Below are 18422 nucleotides of genomic sequence, written 5' to 3' on the forward strand. Positions count from 1 at the left end.
ACAAATTTTGTGATTAATGGGTTTTATTGCACTGAGAGAAAAATATTTCATCAAAACAGTGGAGTCATGGCACCACACAGTCACAGATGGTGTGAGGGCGCCCTCTGTGGTTTCACACTGGAACTGCAAGACTGAGGGAAAATTAAAAAAAAAAAAAGAAAAAGAAAAGAAAAGAAAGGAAAAGAAAAGTCCCAGCTCAGCCGGACGCCCTCCAGCCTCAGTGCTGCTCCATCCAGGAGGCGGTGCAGAAAAATAAAGGTGCCAACTGGAACCAAACATGGTTCTTCAGAGAGATGCCAGAGGGGAACCTTTGCAGGTTTCACCAAGAACCTTTCAGACTGTGGTTCTTTAAGGAACCATCTCTTTAAATGTGTCAGAGGTGCCTCAGAGAACCATAAAAGCAGTTCTCTGAGGAACCAGCGATGGTTCTTCAAAGAAGAGAGACGAGAAGAAGAACATGGAGACGGAAAAATAAAAAATGTTAACTGGAAGTGAAAATAGTTCTTCATGGTGATGCTATAGGACAGTGGTTCCCAACCCGGTCCTCAGGGTTAGGAGGCTCAAGGCTCCCCTGTCCTGCAGGTTTTTGTTTCAGCTCTACTCTTTCGCACCTGATCCATTTAAGGGCTTCATGCTGATTGGCTGAAACAGATCTACCTGAAGACGGCGTGCATGAAGATGCATGGGCCTTAACTGGGTCAGGTGTAGAGCTGGAACAAAAACCTGCAGGACAGGGGGGCCTTGAGGACTGGGTTGGGAACCACTGCTATAGGACAGTGATATTCAAAGTGGGTTGCAGCGACCCCCAGAGGTCCTTGAGGGTTCTCCAGGGGGTCGTCAGCAAAATAAGGAATGGTTTAAATGTTTGTGAAAGACATTTGAACACAGTAAATCTGGAAATAAGTATATTATTTAATGATTATGAGTAAAATTTCCTTGTAATTTTATTGAGTTTGAAATGCTTCAGATGTGTCCATCACTCACAGTCCAGTTTGGATATTCGGTTCAGTTGTAAATTTGAACCACTAGATGTCAGCAGAGAGCCACTCTAAAGGAGGAAAATCCAGGAGGAGAGGTTATTCAGTTTAAAAATCCTTTATTCAAAAGACCTGGGAGCCCCTGCAGCAACAAGACCAGAGATTAAAAGTGTGTCTGTCAGTTTTTATTTGCCAAAGTCACACACATCTCCACATCAACATCACAAACTACCCCACTCACCCCCCCAGGGTTTGGGCTAAGCATTGAATGTTTGCAACATCTGTTTTCCATTACCATCAATTATGATATTAATAAAAAAATATTTGAACAGGCCCGTCCTTGACATCTGCAGTGATTTCACACACACAAACCGTTAGTGTTAAGGGCAAATGACTGGCAGGTTGAAGGAGATGTGGACTTGGAGCACAGGAGGTAACAATTAGTTCAAAAACCTAACGCTAGGAAAAGTCTCACGAGAATAAACACTTTGAAGGCCGGAATGTATGTTACCACACTGGGAGACTGGACAATCTGGCGAGGAGTGACTGGAGAGCTGGCGTTGAAATACTGCACACTGATGAGATGATGAGAAGCAGGTGAGCTGGCTGGAGCCATCAGGAGTGGTGGGTGGAACTGTTGAGAGCCCAAGTGGATAGCCATGCTCAGAGACACACAAATAACAGGAGGAGAGAGAAAACACAGGAAACACTAGGAAGGGGAAAACATGAGAAACACAAGGGAAACAACGGGAAAAAACCTGGATACTAGCCCCAGATCATGAGAGTTAGTGATGGTGTTTAAGTCACCTGACCTGCTGGAAAACACACAGCTGAGCAGCTCACACAGCCTTGTGTTAACTTTTGATTTGTGCGTGTTTGTCCTCATGTGACCCTGATGCTGCGGTGGAGCAGGAGGTCCACACCACCATGTGTGTGCAGACGTAAGTCTTTCCTCTCAGTGAACTGAGAACGAGCTGAGGGACGCCTCCAGCAGATAAAGACCTGATCTTCTCACAGGTTTTATGAGCGTTCATAGAAATAAACTAAACACTACTGTTAGCAGGAGAAACCATATCAGTCTCCAGGATTTTCAAGGACATGTTCAGTGACTGATGTTCATGTTAGCCTGAAGAGGGCGACATCCTTCAAAGATGAACCCTTTCCCATGAGAGAAGTGAGAGTGTGTCCAAATGTCCCTGAGGAATGATTCAAATGTGATCCCAGCCCAACTTTGGACTTTTACAGGAACTCACTAATATTTTTAGGACATTTTGGGGTTTGAATTTTCCAGTATTTTCCATGCCAGGAAGAGGAGCCTGTAAATGTCCGGGTGTTCCAGGATGCCTGAGCTTTGAATATTTAACAAGTCATATCATGTTATCATGTTGATCATGTAAATACTGGCAGGCTCAACCAGTTTCTATCACAACACTTTTACTTTCCTTTTCAGTTGACCTCTCTCAGCAGGTACACTATATAGCACCAGGCATCAATAATAATAAGAACCATAATCTTTCCTTATCTTGTCTTTTAATTTATGAATTGAGGCGACCCTCCCTGTCTTCTGAAATGCAGGAGCATCAAAGGTCCAGGTGCAAAAATCTGCATTATTTGGAATCAGCAAAGTATCTGATGTGTAGTATTTCTCTAGTTTGTGATGCTGAATCTGTCACTTGGACAGTCTTCAGTGATATGAGCTGCACATCATAATTATTGATCAGGTTTGTTTTTGTAATCTGATCAAAATACCGTGAGGTGAAAATGACGGTACTTTAATTGAAGAAGAGTCGTCTGGTTCAAACTGAAACAATCTGAAGACGTTGATGTGCTTACAAGTAAATGGGCAGAAGGCCAGTAAAAACATTCCCTCCTGGTGTCAAAACAGAATTTTTTAACCGAGGCCAAGTTTGATTAAGTTAGAGCGGGAAAGTTATGATCTCAACCGTTAAAGACGAAGCGGGTGTGGCTGACCTCCTTTGGCTGCAGTTTTCAAATGTTAATATTATCAGTTTTAGCTCATGGAAAACAAAGTCTGTCCTCTGAGTCAGCTCATGCAGACGCCGTTAAAGAGCACAAACACACACCCGCACACAAGGTCACCTAAAATGAGAAGAACATACAGGAGCTCAACTGAGATTGTGCATGGGACAGAATTACATCTCCTCTACAGGTCCCTTGTGGAGGACTTTACCACCTGGAGTCACCTGAACCACCTGCAGCTCAACACCTCCAAGACCCAGGAGCTGGTACTGGACTTTAGGAGGTGCCGCCCGTCTCCTCTGCCTGTTAACATCAGCAGCAAAGAGATTGAGATGTTGCCTCCTAAAAGTATTTGGGGTTCCAGGTGGATGAGAAGCTGGACTGGCCGGTGAACACTGACTACATCTACCAGAGAGTGCAGAGCAGGCTGTACTTCTTAAGGAGACTGGCATCATTCAGTGTCTGGGTTAGGGTTAGGCTTAGAGTTGCAGATGCTCTATCAGGTGATGGTGTCCGGCGGCCTCTTCTACGGGGTGGTGTGTTGGGGGGGCAGCATCAAACAGAGGGACAACAGAGGGTTTGACGTCCAAAGAGGAATCCCAGCTTTCTGAAACCTTGTGATCTGAACGTGACGCCTTCGTCTGCGGGGACGCCACATTTACAGCCCAAGTTCGGGATAACCCCCAACAAGGGGATTATCTCCTTGTCGCAAAATAACACAGACCGAGTTCAGTTTGGGCGAAATGTGTAAAGCGTCATGACTCTCCTGTTGTCAAGGCAGGGTGTTCAGACTTTACACTGAGACATTAGATTTAGATTAGATTTAGATTTAGATTTATTGTCCCATAGGGGAAATTCCTTTTCACACTGTACATATATACACAACAGCAATACATCAAACTTAGACAACAGCATCCCATCACACCACACAGTAACACAGGACAGGTGTGTAAAGCTTGTGCTCTCAGCGTGGCCGGCTGTTTAAGGTAGCAATGGCTGCAGGGATCAGGCTTTTTCCAAGGCGAGCCTTTTTGCACTGTAATGTCCTGTACCTCCGCCCTGAAGGCAGTGGGATGAGGTACTGATTAAGTGGGTGAGTAATGTCCTGTTCTATTGTGTTTGCCATGCGTGAGATGGCCCTGTTGTTGAGTGCAGACACTGTCAGTGAGTCTATAGAAACATTTCCACTCATGGAAATGCTGGGCTGTGGGCTGCACTTTGTTGCATCAACCACAGATTCACCAACATCAAACTCAAAACCTCAAAAAAGTCTGGCTTCCTTCTACCTGTTAGTTCACTTGTTGTTTTTGTTCATTCTGAGCAACACGTTGTGGTTCATGTTTTTTTTTTTTTTTTTTCAGTATGTGGTGGTTTTAAACTCAGCAGGATCATGTTGAAGTGCTGCTGTATTGATCCGGCTTCCCATCACAGATCAATAAACCGATCAGAGACAGCAGGGGGCAGCATGTCTCCGCCTCTCGTCCAGATAACATGAGGAAGTTGTTTAACAGGAAGAAGGTCAGTATTATGAGCATTATATATACGACACCATTACAGTGGACTACAGTGTATGAGGGTTTTATTTGTCCAATTTCCTCTTCTTCTTTTTCTTCCTTCCTCGTTTTGAAGCCGTGAGTTAAAAGTTCACCCCCTGCCACACACACACACACACACACACACACACACACACACACCCCTCCCACTCGCACTACCACCCAAAGTACATGAAACTTCTGCTTCCACATTATGAGGAATAATCTGCACACAGAAGCATGCTGACCGCTGCAGAAACACACACCAACACATCTACAGGGGGAGAATGTTTCTGAGGTCGTGGTTCTGTAAGAATGTTCATGTTCTCTGAGGAACGACCTCTGAAACAACACGAGGCAGGAAGACCACGGCTCTTTGAACAGACATCATGACCACGTGGTGATACAGTCACATCAGAGCCCTGATTAGTGATCTGACCTCACACACACACACACACAGGTTTTGATTGGTAGGCAGTAGGTCAAAAGCTTTTAGCATCTGTTCCAAGCATAAGTCTGTGTTAACCAGCCAAACGTTAGGTGAGGAAAGGATCCTGGTGAAGGTTAGGAAAGGATCTCAGTGAAGATGAGGAAAGGATCCTGGTGAAGGTGAGGAAAGGATCCAGGTGAAGGTGAGGAAAGGATCCTGGTGAAGGTTAGGAAAGGATCTCAGTGAAGATGAGGAAAGGATCCTGGTGAAGGTGAGGAAAGGATCCAGGTGAAGGTGAGGAAAGGATCCTGGTGAAGGTTAGGAGGAGGATCCCGGTGAAGGTGAGGAAAGGATCCCAGTGAAGGTGAGGAAAGGATCTCGGTGAAGGTTAGGAAAGGATCCAGGTGAAGGTTAGGAAAGGATCCAGGTGAAGGTGAGGAAAGGATCCCGGTGAAGGTGAGGAAAGGATCCCGGTGAAGGTGAAGAAAGGATCCCGGTGAAGGTGAGGAAAGGATCCCGGTGAAGGTGAGGAAAGGATCCCGGTGAAGGTTAGGAAAGGATCCCGGTGAAGGTGAGGAAAGGATCTCGGTGAAGGTGAGGAAAGGATCTTGGTGAAGGTTAGGAAAGGATCCCGGTGAAGGTGAGGAAAGGATCCCGGTGAAGGTGAGGAAAGGATCCTGGTGAAGGTGAGGAAAGGATCTCGGTGAAGGTGAGGAAAGGATCCCGGTGAAGGTGAGGAAAGGATCCCGGTGAAGGTGAGGAAAGGATCCTGGTGAAGGTGAGGGAATGGTTTGTTAAGACAGTGAAGTTTAGGAAAAGTGTTTTCTGACTCCAAACGAACACGGTTCTTGTTTCAGACGGGACTGGATGGATCGCGGGTCTCTGGAGTGAAGGTCCGTGTGATCGGTCCAATCACACGGCACCTCTGGCTCCAGGGTCCCGTCTGATTGGCTGAGACAGACTGATGACAGGAACAGATGCTAACAGCCTCTGAGCCACTAGGAGGCGCAGCAGGGACCTGGGTGTTTTTTTATGCCCTGAATTGCAGGAACTTTCTGTTGCGTAGTTTGACTCAGTTTCCTTCCTGCAGTTTCGAGCGGGGGAGGGGCCGCTGCTCTGTTTAAACACTTCCTGTTGAAACCGCCTGCAGCAGAACAGAGATATCAAACTGAGTGCAGCCTGGACGCAGTGGATTCCCTGGTTAGGGTTAGGGTTCATTTCAGGGGAGTTTCCTTAGTGTCTCAGTGTGTTTCCTCCCAGTTTCCCCAGAAGAAGAGCTGGAGTCTCTGAGGAGAGGACAGCGAGCGTCTCCTGTCTCAGCTCAGCAGCCACAGTTTAACATTCAAAGTCACTGCAGACAGTCTGAGCCTGTTTACTGCCTGGGACAAAGTTAGAAAGAAAGAACCAAAAAAAAAACAAAAAAAAAACTGAGTATCCCCTCATTACACATGTTTGATCTGACTTGCATATAATCTATATAAAATAAAACGTGCTCCTTTATGCTCCTTTCACAGTAAAGTGTGTGGAAAAAAACATAGAAGGGACTTTTGCCTTTTTGCTTACATTTAAAATTCAAAACCCCCCTTATCAACTGCAAACACAACCCTGCCCTGTGGCTGTGAGTCTCCACCCACCCACCCAAACACACACACACACACACAAACATCACATGACTGAGGTTTTTTTTAGGTGACTCATCAGCAGCCTCAGTTGAACTTTTAGATTCACACTAAAGTTATGTTTTTAATCTTTAGCTGGAGGTGTGTCAGTTCCTGGTTATTCTCCCAGCCGGTGTGAAGGCTGATCTATAGGCAGCTCACTCAGCTTCCCCTGCTGATGACTGGGAGCTTCCCAGTACAGCCCCAGTCTTTACTGGTGGCCACTGAGGAGCAGTGAGGAACAAACGTCTAAAAATCTGCACTGCGACTTTTAGTTCTGTGATCATTTGAGCTGAAACCTGCAGGTCTGACAGTCATTCACACGTTTATTAAATTAAATTTTAATTATTCATATAGCCCAGAATCACAAGTTACAAATTTGGTGCAAAGGGCTTAAACAGGAAATACAACATCCTCTGTCCTTAGACCCTCACACTTTCTGCCAACGTGACTGACAGCAGCAGTTACATTTTTCTGGAAACCAGGAAGTGTCAAGGAAGTCCAAGTTTCTGTTCAACATGTGCATTACAGCGTACTGCTAAGTGCTTTACAGAATAAATGATAAATGAATAAACACACACACACACACACACACACACACACACACACACACACACACACTTACAAGCTGAAGGTGCTACTAAACCTCATGTGATGAATCTGCCTCGTTCTTTAAAACTGTTGAACTTAAAGCCAGAAAAAGTGAGGAAGTGAGGACAGAATTAAAATGTTTGCTCCCATAAACTCCACACCAGTTTCATGTTGTCTCCCATGTCCTTGTCTCCAGGTGGGTTCCTCCTCACAGCGAGCCGACTGCATGTGGCTCAGTCTCGTCTGTGTCAGCCCACAACAGCTTCAACAGAGCCACAAGGCAGGGGGCTTTTACTTTGGAGGAACACTTTGTATGTGCTGCTCTCTGAGTTAAAGCTGATCAAAACCTTTGGAGGAATTAAATAAACTCTAGGGTTTGGGCTGATGGAGACACTGAAGGGCTGGATGGTGGTTTTTGCTCTGAATTGCAGAAAATCTCCATTGCACAGTATAATTTAGTTTCCTTCCTTCAATTGTGAGCAGGGGAGGGGTCGCTGCTCTGTTTAAACACTTCCTGTTGACGAGAAAATGTCTGAAGCTGAACAGAGATATCAAACTGAGTGGAGCCTGGACGCAGTGTGGTACAGAGAGATAGAGAGAGATACATACACACACACACACACACACACACACACACACACACACACAGAGGGAGGGAGAGAGAGAGAGGGCCACCTAAAGTCCAGCTCCACATGACTGAGTGTGTGTGTGTGTGGTAGCTGGTGTGGTTCAGAAGAGCTGCTGTGAGGCCTTTTAACCCAATAAAGCCTGAACTATGAAAGAATTGGCAGAAAATTAAAATTTTTTGAAACTGAACCCTTTATTTAGTCCTATAACAAAAAAAAAAAAAAAAAAAAAAAAAAAAAAAAATATATATATATATATATATATATATATATATATATATATATATATATATATATATATATATATATATATATTATTACACAACCTTTCTGGTGTATGATATATGATATGTACTTGAAGTGCCAATGGCCACATTGTCCCACACAAACACGCTCCTTATCCCAAATGTGGCTTGTAAGCATCTGGTCAGCCTATCAACATGTACATTACAGCACACTGCTAAATGCTTTATAGAATAAATTATACATGACTCATAAAGAATCTTCTTTTATTAACATGCATGTACAAATAAAATGAATACAGGTTATATATACACACACACACACACACACCCTGCTGTCTGTTATGCTCACAGTCCCCTGCACACTGATACAACTTGTACTTTCTATTTTATTTTACACTTTATTGCTGCTGTATATGTACAATCATGTATGTGACAAATAAAAATCTTGAATAAAAATGTTACACACACACTAACAAGCTGAAGGTGCTACTAAAGCTCATGTGATGAATCTGCCTCGTTCTTTAACACTGTTGAACTTAAAGCCAGAAGAAAAGAGGAAGTGAGGACAGATTTCAAACCTGAAGTATCACCTGGTCAGCTCACACCTGTCCAGGTAGACGGTGTCAATAAAGTCTGTTCAAAGCAGAGGAATGAAGCAGAGAAGCTGCAGCTGGAAGTTCAGATGAACACAGAGTCAGAAGTCATTATCACATCATGCACTCTTAAAAGTGCTGGGTTATTTCTATAACCACATTGCTGGGTTGATTTTGCTGGGTCATAATTCTGGGTTATTTGGGTACTGTAAACACACTGATGGGTTGTTCATGCTGGGTCAAAGGGGTTATTGGGGCTTCAATTGCAGTTGAACACCTGCCTGGGTTATTTTTAACCCAGAGGTTGCTTTATTCATTTTCCTGCTTCTGAATCTTTCTGGAACCATCTTTTTTATCACCATCTTCAAACACATGGTATGTAAACATATATTTCATCGCTATATTTTACCTATATTTATATTAGGAGAGACTGGGATCGATTCGACCATTTCGACTTACTGCCTGAAAACGCGATGCTCCGCCCTGAACCCACCAATATAGTTAATTTCAATTTCTAGCTTGGGTCAAATGAATAACCCAGTGTATAGATTGTGGGCCCTATCTTGTGCCACCCGCTATCCGCTGCCACTACCCGCTACCCGCAAATTGCGGATTTAGGAACTTCCACTATCCCTAAACGGTATCTTGCGCCACCCGCTACCCGCTATCCGTTATGCCGACTCCGTCTTTTGCGCCTGGAGGTGTGTCAGTGGGTGTGTTTCATGCGCTATCCCTAAAGTTGCTATCTTGCGCACACACTTTAGGGATAGCGGATAGCGGGTGGTCCTGACCACCCGCTATCCGCTATCCCTAAAGTGTGTGCTGTTAGGAGAGCGGAGAGGCGGCTTCAATGCGCGCCCCGACGGAGCCTCGCCAAGCACACAGTCGGACTGATACCGGGACGCCGCCGGAATGGACTGAGTATATTACTCATATAGACTGTTTAGAGGAAAGACTGTTTTAATTGGACACTTACGCCAGCACGTTTTATTGTTTCATCATAAGCCAGCAGCTGTGCTATATTTTTATTTTTAATATTTTATTTGCCCAATCTACCCCGTCAATAAATTAGTTTACACATAGTTCCACCTCTGCCTCTTGTGTGTGTGTGGTGTGACCCGGGGATTTTACTCAATCAGTACAACCTTGTGACACGTCCACTTGGACACATGTGGCTCCACCTCCCGAATTAACTCGCCTATAATATAATATATAATATGTATATAAAGCCACCTTGCTTTAGCCTCAGTAGAAGCCCTGAGAAAATCTACCTCCCTCTCTCCATCGCGGGTTTAGGATTTAGGATTTAGGATAGCGCATCCTGCCCTTAAAGGCAATGGCACCTGGCACACTGATTGGTGTAACTAGCGTAACGCCCAAAACACACCTATACATAATATAGCGGGTAGCGCAGGTGTTTTGCGGATAGCGGGAGGTGCACAAGATAGCAACTTTTACGGGGGAACGCCTCTTCCTAAATCCTAAATCCGCAAATAGCGGGTTTAGGGAGTCTGGCGCAAGATAGGGCCCTGTATTTAACCCAGTGATGTAGTTAATTCCAATCAGTACATTGGGTCAAATGAACAACCCAGCACATGGGTTAAAATGATCCAACGTGTGTTCTGTCCTATACTGACTCAGGCACTGGGTTATAGTTGGGTTATTTTTTAACCCAGCAGTTTTTAGTGTGTGACTCAGCGTGTCTCTTCACCCAGCCACAGCTACAGTGCAGCTAGAGTTCTCATCGGGCCTGAAAATTAAGACCCGACCCGACCCGGGCCGGACTGGGCCAGCCCGAGGCCCGACCCGACCTGACTAATTAGCCGAACTTTAGGCCCGACAGCCCGATAAAGCCCGAAAAAAAAAAAAAAAAAAACGCCAAATTCGCCATTATTTAGCAGAGCCGGTCGGCCGCGGCACCGGGGCACCATCAGTTGGTATCAGGCGGGCCGGCCGCGGCACCGGCCAGCATGAGGCAGCTCACCTGTCAGATCCGGCAGACCTGACGGGTGGGCGCGGTATCAGACGGTGCCGCGGCTGGCCCGCCTGATGCCGACTGATGGTCCCGCGGCATGTGCGGGTCAATACGGTAGTCTAGAAAACTGGCGATTTTTTTTTTCCCGTGCGCCCCCAGTTGCACTGCCCATAGCAGAAAGCGTCCCTGCTGCCGAGTCTGCCAGCACAGCGGGATGCTGCTGCAACTCTCTCTCACTTGTTTGCGCTGCACTCGCACAGCTGGTTGTCTGTCTGTCACTGAAAGTTTAGCCTCCAAATCCAATCCAGTCTCTCACTCTCTCCACCAGTCACATAAAAATGAAACGTCATAATCAATAACACAACACATAATTCTATTTTTTTATTAAAAAAAAAAAAAATCCCCAACAGAACCCGAAGCCCGACCCAACCCGCCCAATTCACGTAAATTTTAGGCCCGACCCGACCCGAAAATGTCGGGTCGGGTCGGGTCGGGTCGGGCAGAATATGAGAACTCTAGCTGCCCCCTGCTGGGGAGAATGGATCAATACAGAAGCAACAGGACGAGGGAGAACAAACACTAAAAACAGGCATTAAACCAAGCAAAACAAATGAAGAAATGATGGATGAGGGATTATTTTGTAATGTCCTACATATCTTTACAGTCTGCTCTGTGTAGCTTTTGGCTCTTTTGGGGGCGAGTGGTTTTCCAAAGTCAGTGGCTACACGGCTTTTTCTCCAGCCAATAAGAGGCAGGCCTAACTGAGACCGTGACGGTGTGCATTTGTTTGGCACTAACAGAGCCGGGACTTCAGTTATGGAGCAGGGAGGGACTCACTGCCAGGCTTGGAGGCTAAGGACGAGCCAAGCCATCAGCCTGCAAACGACGAGCCAGTCAAGAAAGGTATCTCTGCAGACCGGAGGGTGGGGTAACCATCAGTCATTAGTTAATCTGACCAATCAGAGGCTCACAACCCTCTGTCAGTCAAAACTGAACCAGCTGTCGATCACCTTTTGCAGACGTTCTCGCTCGATTCAGCCAAAGAAGTGGAGATGGTCTGGCAGGCCAACAGTGAAACTGTGGCTCCTTCTTAAACCCATTTCCAAAGTCTGTGTGCAGCCACGGGGGAGTGGCCACACAGCACAGATTCAGTGTTTCACTGCTGCTGCCCTCACACCTCGGGGAGCAGACATGATGTGAAGAGAAAAACAGCTGCAGCAGCACGTCAGCTGGGAGGATGGTACATCTGTAAGGCACAGGACTTCTATGTGAGGAGACCTGGGTTCAGCTATGAGAACTCTAAGTGCAGCTGAGGCAGCGTCTTGATCCAGAACTACAACACACTCCTAACACACTCCTGACACACTCCTCTGCTTTCAGCTGAGGAGCTCCTGCAATCTCCCTGTTCTACTTCCTGTGTTCTACACTTGCTTTTTGTTTTCTGCACAACAGAACAGCCACAGCAGAAAGAACCAGAATAAGTACAGGAACCACAGCTGCTGCAGCTTGACTACTCCTAGCGGCTTCATCACGGTCACAGTCATTCACAGGGTCTGAAACAAAAAATCAAAGACAAAGACAGAGACAAAGACAAAGTCAGGTTGGTGAGTAAACAGATGAGGGTCAGAGGAAAAGGCTGCATGTCCTCCTCATCAGACTCATGTGGGAGTTTGTCTGGAAACATGTCAGTTTTCTCTCCTGACTCTCACTGACTGAACTGAGGGGAACATGTTTGGTACCAACAAGGGTTAGGACACATGTTCAAGACAACATGTCCATCTGTGAAGGGCTTCACTTGTGGAACAGCTGGGACAAGGCCTTTTGAAAAATGGAGCTCACTTTATACATTTAAAAATATAGATTTAACAATAAGGAAGGAAACAGAATTAATGATTCCTGCTGCTCACATCAGTCATTATCTACTGTAGTGCTATGAAATCATGATCAAAGTATAAAGTCAAGCTCTCATATTTCTGTCCTGTGTCTGTTCAGAATCCACCTCCAACATGAAATAAAACAGACCTCAGGTCAGATGTCATCCTGTACCAGTTAAACTCACCTGGACCTACAACCTCCAGCCTGATGATGCAGATTGGAGCATCAATTTCTCTCTCTGTTAGTCCTTCACCAGCAGCTCTAAAGTGACACTCGTATATTCCACTGTCCTGTGTTCAGTGGCTTGACCTCCTCTGTCAACTCAGAAACGCTGGTATCAAAACAGTAAATCCATAGGCCTAATGAGAGGCGCTCTTCCCAAAATAACACTCTGGGCTCTAGTTTCCCGGAGCAGCGCGGGGTGGCGCAGTGAGGCGAACCCCGCGCAGAGCTAGTTTCGACCGGCGAAGCGTCCGGCGAAGCGTCAGAGACAGTTTCGTGCCAAAAGGCTTCGCTGAGGTGCGCCAAAAGCTCGCCATCTGAAACCACGTCTACTTTCAGCGCAAGGCGGAGCGGAGCCGGCACAGTGGAAGTTTGGCTGGCTGGCGCACATCACCAAAACCTCACAATCAGCATAAACGGTGCCAATCTCCTTTGATCTGACATCAGCTGTGACGGGACAGTTGATATGGAGATATATGTATGTGCTGATTGTGATCGTAGCATTGAATAGTGTTTTTTTCGGTATTTATTGCATCGTTCATGTGCCTGACATTCCAGAAGCCTGCCTGTGAGGTTTTGGTGACGTGTCCGCACTGCTCGCCGGTCTCCGCTCCGCGCCTGTCTCCTGAGCTCCGCTCCGCCCGCGGCAATAGACCTCCATGTCAGCTGTGTAAACTTTCATTACGCCTTCACGCAGCGCATTTTAAAGGCAAGGACAGGGGCTCATTTGATTGGTTACATGTGAATCGGCTGTGTCAAACCCACTCCATGCCTTCTCTCCTCCCCTCCGCCGGTAGGAGGGACGGCGGAGTACTTGCGCCACCGAGCACGGCGTGCCAAACTTGGAAAATCCGCCTGGCCACACCCGGTTGGCGAAGCGCATCTGCGCTACGCCCCCGCCTCGCCAGGTCTGCGAAACTAGAGCCCATTTTGTTTGCAAAAGGCTCTCACCATGACAAAACATTTCAAACATGCAGCAAAAGCACATTTTGTCACCGCCCAATACAACTAATCCACTCACTCACTTCATACTCAACTCCAAAATGCAACACACCCTTTTCAGTCTGAGCAGGTTCAACCTTACTTTTTCCTGTTTGTATTGCAGTCATTTTTTTTTTTTTTTTTTTTGACAATTTCCATCGTCACATATTGTAAAGCAAGTAGCAAAGGTCAATATTTCCCTCAAACAACTCAACTTGTGCCCAAATGAGCAGATTCCTTCAGTCAGCTCTACTGTACTGTAACACAGCTGACAGCAGAATACAAAATACAGCTGTCAGTTTGAACAAGGTTCTCCTGTGAGCTGCACATTCAAATGTGAACTTACAGTAAAGAACTGCATCCAAACTCAGAAAGACTTTGAAGTGACATTTTACTGTATTGATGGAAAAACTGAAATACTGTAATTCACATACAGTATTACACAGAAAAACTTGTTGAAAAAAATACAGAATACAATTTATAGGCCCCTTTTTTGTAGGTGCATCCTGATTGATTGGTGAATGGTGATTGGTGGAAAGGGCAGTGATGCAGGTGCACTAGTGATCTCACAGAGATGCAGCTCATTTCTATCAGCTGTGAGCAGATGTTTTGCTTTTGACCTCCACAGTGAAGTCAATGGAGTCAGGGCCATGGAAATGACACATGTGAGAAGTGAAACATCGTGTGAATCCAATGAAAAGGCATGAACACATTTTCAAAAGAAAACTTCTGCTGGGGAGGTGGAGTTTCATTATACTGGAAAAAGCAATTGAACAAAACTGTAAAGAAGAATCGTCTGGTTCAAACTGAAAGAATCTGAGGACGTTGATGTGGTGACAGGCAAACGGGCACAAGGCCAGTAAACAGAACAGAATTTTTGAGCCGAGGCCAAGTTTGATGAAGTTAGAGTGGGAAAGTTATGATCTCAATCATTGCGGGTGTGGCTGAACTTGTCTGGCTGCAGTTTTCAAACATTAATATTATCAGTTTTATCTCATGGAAAACAAAGTCTGTCCTCTGAGTTCGCTCATGCAGACGCTGTTAAAGAGCACAAACACACACTCGCACACAAGGTCACCTAAAATGAGAAGAACGTACAGGAGCTCAAATCCACATCTCCATCCCAGTTTAATCCCAGTGAAGCAGTGAAGCATTAAAACTGCCATAATAATCATGTTTTATACACACAAATGCCAGGTGTGGCGCCTCTGAGGCTTAAGGCCATTTACCATGGAAATGACACATGTGAGAAGTGTTGTGCAAAAGAGTGAAAAATGTGTGAATCCAATGAAAAGGCATGAACACATTTGCAAAAGAAAACTTCTGCTGTGGTTTGGAGGTGAAGATGACGACAAAGTGGATCCCAGTTTCATTTTACTCGAAAAAGCGATTGAAAAAAACTGTAAACTCACCTGGATCTACAACCTCCAGCTGGATGGTGCTGATGGGCTTGGTTTTAATAATGGCTCTCTTCATGCGTTTGGCCCCAGCAGCTTTAATGCGACACTCGTATGTTCCGTTGTCGTATTCAGTCACGTTCTTCAGAATCACAGACAGGTTGCCGTTCTTCATCTCTCCATCTATCAGCTCCACCCGATTCTTAAAAGATGGATGCTGGTTCTCTGAGTCAATGTGTCCGTCTCGATAAAGGAAAACAGGTTCTAGTTCCTTCAGGTCAGTTCGTCTCCACTCTGCCACTGTGATGTCGACACCATCAGGAGCCTGACAGCTCAGAGTGATATTGTGTCCAGGTCGAGCTTTCAGGTTCTGGTTCAGGTTTGGGGCTAAAGGACGATGGAAAAACAAACCCAGAACAGAAAAGTTAACAACACAGACCTTCATAAATATTCCAGTTTTTGTCAGTTCAGACTTCAAATCGATCCCCAAACGCTCCCCAGATAGCAAAATACAGTGATTCAACGTTGAATTTTGGTCAAATTGGTTATTTTTGGTTGAGGTTGATAAATCTATGTTGATTCAATGTTTAATTACAGCTACCATTTCAACATTTGAAAAAATGTTGTTGAATCAGCATTGTATAGATGCTGGTTTTTCAATGTTGAAATGTCAACATTAAATAGACATGGTTTCAATGTATGGTATGCTGTGCGTCTGTGCCCCCGCCCCCCACCCCCGCAGGGGTAGGCGTGCCGTGGGAAGCTCGCGAGACCTGCTCTCTCCTGAGACTGCAGGAGACCCAAAAGAGTAAAGTGGGGCGGCACGGTGGTGCAGTGGTTAGCACTGTCGCCTCACAGTGTCCTGGGTTCGATTCCCACCCAAGGTCCTTTCTGTGTGGAGTTTGCATGTTCTCCCCGTGTCTGCGTGGGTTTCCTCCCACCGTCCAAAGACATGCAGGTCAGGTGAATTGGAGAAGCTAAATTGCCCCTAGGTGTGACTGTGTGTGGATGTCAGTGTTTGTCTGTCTGCTCTGCGATGGACTGGCGACCTGTCCAGGGTGTTTCACTGCCTTCGCCCTATGAGCGCTGGGATAGGCTCAAGCCCCCCCCGCGACCCTAGTGAGGATAAGCGGTTTAGAAGATGAATGAAGAGTAAAGTGATTATTTTGGGCTTGAATGAGGCGTATTTAAAACCTACAGATGAAGGTTGAAAAGTGATGTAATGGTCCTTTAATAATAACATTGTTGCAATGTAGAATCAATGTAATTTCAATGCATTTATAGATGAATCAATATTGATTCAATGTTCGGATTGATTGAAAATTCAACATTATTTCAATGTTGATCGTCTGACATCAACGTTGATTCAATCTTAAGCCATGACCATATCTCAATGTTGATTCAATGCATTTTTGCTTTCTGGGTCAGAAGCCGTCGGCTCATCAGTTTGAACATCAGCCCCGTTCACTAATAAGCACAAGTCATTTGTAAGTGCAGAGAACATCCATCATATCTACAGTCTGTACAGTAAAACCTGCAGCTGAACTCTCCTCTGTGCTGACCTGTGAACATAAACCCTCTGAGAATAATCATCCTGTCGTCAGACTCTCGACGCTGTGCACAGTTTTATTGTTTTTCTCATATATATCTGTATCTATATTATCTATATCTATCTATCTATATATACACTACCAGTCAAAAGTTTGGACACACCTTCTTCTCTCTCATCTCTTCTCTTCTCTTTACAGGAAGCAGCCAGGTGACAGATCAGGGAGCTCAGAGCCAGGAGGGACGCAGACCTGAGAGAAGCCATGAGAGCGGAGATCTGCCTCTGAGTGTGGGTGTGTGTGTGTGTGTGTGTGTCTTGCTGTTTCCAGAACCTTCTCTTATATGGAGGGGCTCCTCTGGGTCACGTGATCCACAGGAAGCAGCTCTGGTGGTGCGTTCAGGTGCTCTCAGAGTTTGCAGTTTAATTCAGTTCCAGTGTAAAGTTTGTCCACAGCTTCTCCTTCAGTGTTTTCTCTTTGTTTTGATTCTGTTCCACATTGAACTGCAGATTAACACTGAACACAGCAAACTGAGAGAGAACACAACTAAACACAAGGTTTTCACAATAAAACTGAAGAGGTGGGTCCAAACCTGACTGGTAACATCAAAAACACAAATGAACACACACACACACACACATGCACTGAATTACAGGGACTGTGTTCATGATTTTTATCGAGCTGAAAGAATCTCTTGATGAAAAATATTTTCCGGCTCAGTGGAGGCTCCACACAGCCACAGGTTTGTGAGGGCTCCCTCTGCAGGTTCAGAGGAGAACCTCAGACTCTAAACTGGGATCTGTGTGTGTGTGTGTGTGTGTGTGTGTGTGTGTGTGTGAGGAGTTGTGGCACAGCACAAAGGTAAGCACAGTGGTTTATCAAGAGGTTATTTCAGAATTATCTAATTTAGATTTATATGAATCTCTGAGGGATTTATTTACGCAATCTTTCATTTTTTTGGCTAGAGGTGAAGACGAACAGCAGCCTCTCACAGTGGACTCCCTCAACACACACCAGCAAACCCTACCTGACACTGAGGTAACCTGCGCACAGGACACTAATGACTTAAAGGAACACTCCAATGTTTTGGGCAAAATCCCCCTTTTCTTTTCCCAACGTCCCCAGACTGAGACCAGATGTTGGACACCATCTTTACCTCTGGACGTCCAGTGGTTCAGTTCCTATGCGTGCACACACACACACACACACACACACACACACACACACACACAAAAAGGGAAATAGAAATTGAGAATGATAAGAAAAGAAGTAGAAAAATAAAAGGCATCAATACAACAGGTAGTCCTTGGAGTGCGGGGGAGGCATAAATCAACAGTGTGTAGTTAAAAAGTTAAAAAGTACGGGCAATAAAAGAGGTAAGTATTTAATCCAAGAGTACGCTTCAGTGAACAAAAGTGTTTTTAGCCCTGATTTAAAGGAGCTGACAGTTTGAGCAGACCTCAGATCTACAGGAAGTTTGCTCCACAGGTGAGGAGCATAATAACTGAATGCTGCCTCACCTTGCTTGGTTCTTGTTCTTGGAACACACAACAAACCAGTTCCAGATAAGATAAGATAAGATAAGATAAGATAAGATAAGATATTCCTTTATTAGTCCCACGGTGGGGAAATTTCACGTATTACAGCAGCCAAAGTGGATAGCAAGATCTGAAGCATAATTTACACTATAAACAGTATATACAGATAATAAGTACCAGATGACCTTAGGGGTCTCGATGCTTCGTAGGGAACCAGTAGATCAAGCATGTATTTTGGTCCGAGACCATTCAGGG

General features: G+C 45.3%; 1 protein-coding gene across 4 annotated transcripts; it reads right to left on the reverse strand.

Annotated features, from left to right (window-relative positions):
• Positions 1 to 11078: 11078 nt before the first annotated feature.
• On the reverse strand, positions 11079 to 16924 carry LOC115376721 (selection and upkeep of intraepithelial T-cells protein 7-like). Of its 4 annotated transcripts, XM_030076491.1 has the most exons (4): positions 16796 to 16924; positions 15098 to 15469; positions 12093 to 12160; positions 11079 to 11853 (listed from the first exon to the last, which is right to left on the reverse strand). In XM_030076491.1, the coding sequence occupies exons 1-4, from the start codon at positions 16893 to 16895 to the stop codon at positions 11833 to 11835; spliced, it is 561 nt and encodes a 186-aa protein (XP_029932351.1). In that variant the 5' UTR covers positions 16896 to 16924; the 3' UTR covers positions 11079 to 11832. The 4 variants fall into 4 exon arrangements, with proteins under 4 accessions (XP_029932351.1, XP_029932349.1, XP_029932352.1 ...); XM_030076489.1 differs by having other exon boundaries at positions 11079 to 12160; XM_030076492.1 differs by lacking the exons at positions 11079 to 11853; positions 12093 to 12160 and adding an exon at positions 12199 to 12796.
• Positions 16925 to 18422: the final 1498 nt, after the last annotated feature.

Source organism: Myripristis murdjan, chromosome 18 (assembly GCF_902150065.1).
Source record: "Myripristis murdjan chromosome 18, fMyrMur1.1, whole genome shotgun sequence".
In the NCBI taxonomy this organism is placed as follows: domain Eukaryota; kingdom Metazoa; phylum Chordata; class Actinopteri; order Holocentriformes; family Holocentridae; genus Myripristis; species Myripristis murdjan.

What these genes read in the sequence shown, in the direction of transcription:
- LOC115376721 (XM_030076489.1), bottom strand. Translation starts at nt 16,895, where the DNA reads ATGGCTTCTCTCAGGTCTGCGTCCCTCCTGGCTCTGAGCTCCCTGATC. An exon ending in AAGAGATGAGAGAGAAGAAG is followed by an intron (nt 15,470 to 16,795) that starts GTGTGTCCAAAC and finishes ATCGTCCTTTAG; the next exon opens with CCCCAAACCTGAACCAGAAC. An exon ending in GCTGGAGGTTGTAGATCCAG is followed by an intron (nt 12,161 to 15,097) that starts GTGAGTTTACAG and finishes TTTTTGTTTCAG; the next exon opens with ACCCTGTGAATGACTGTGAC.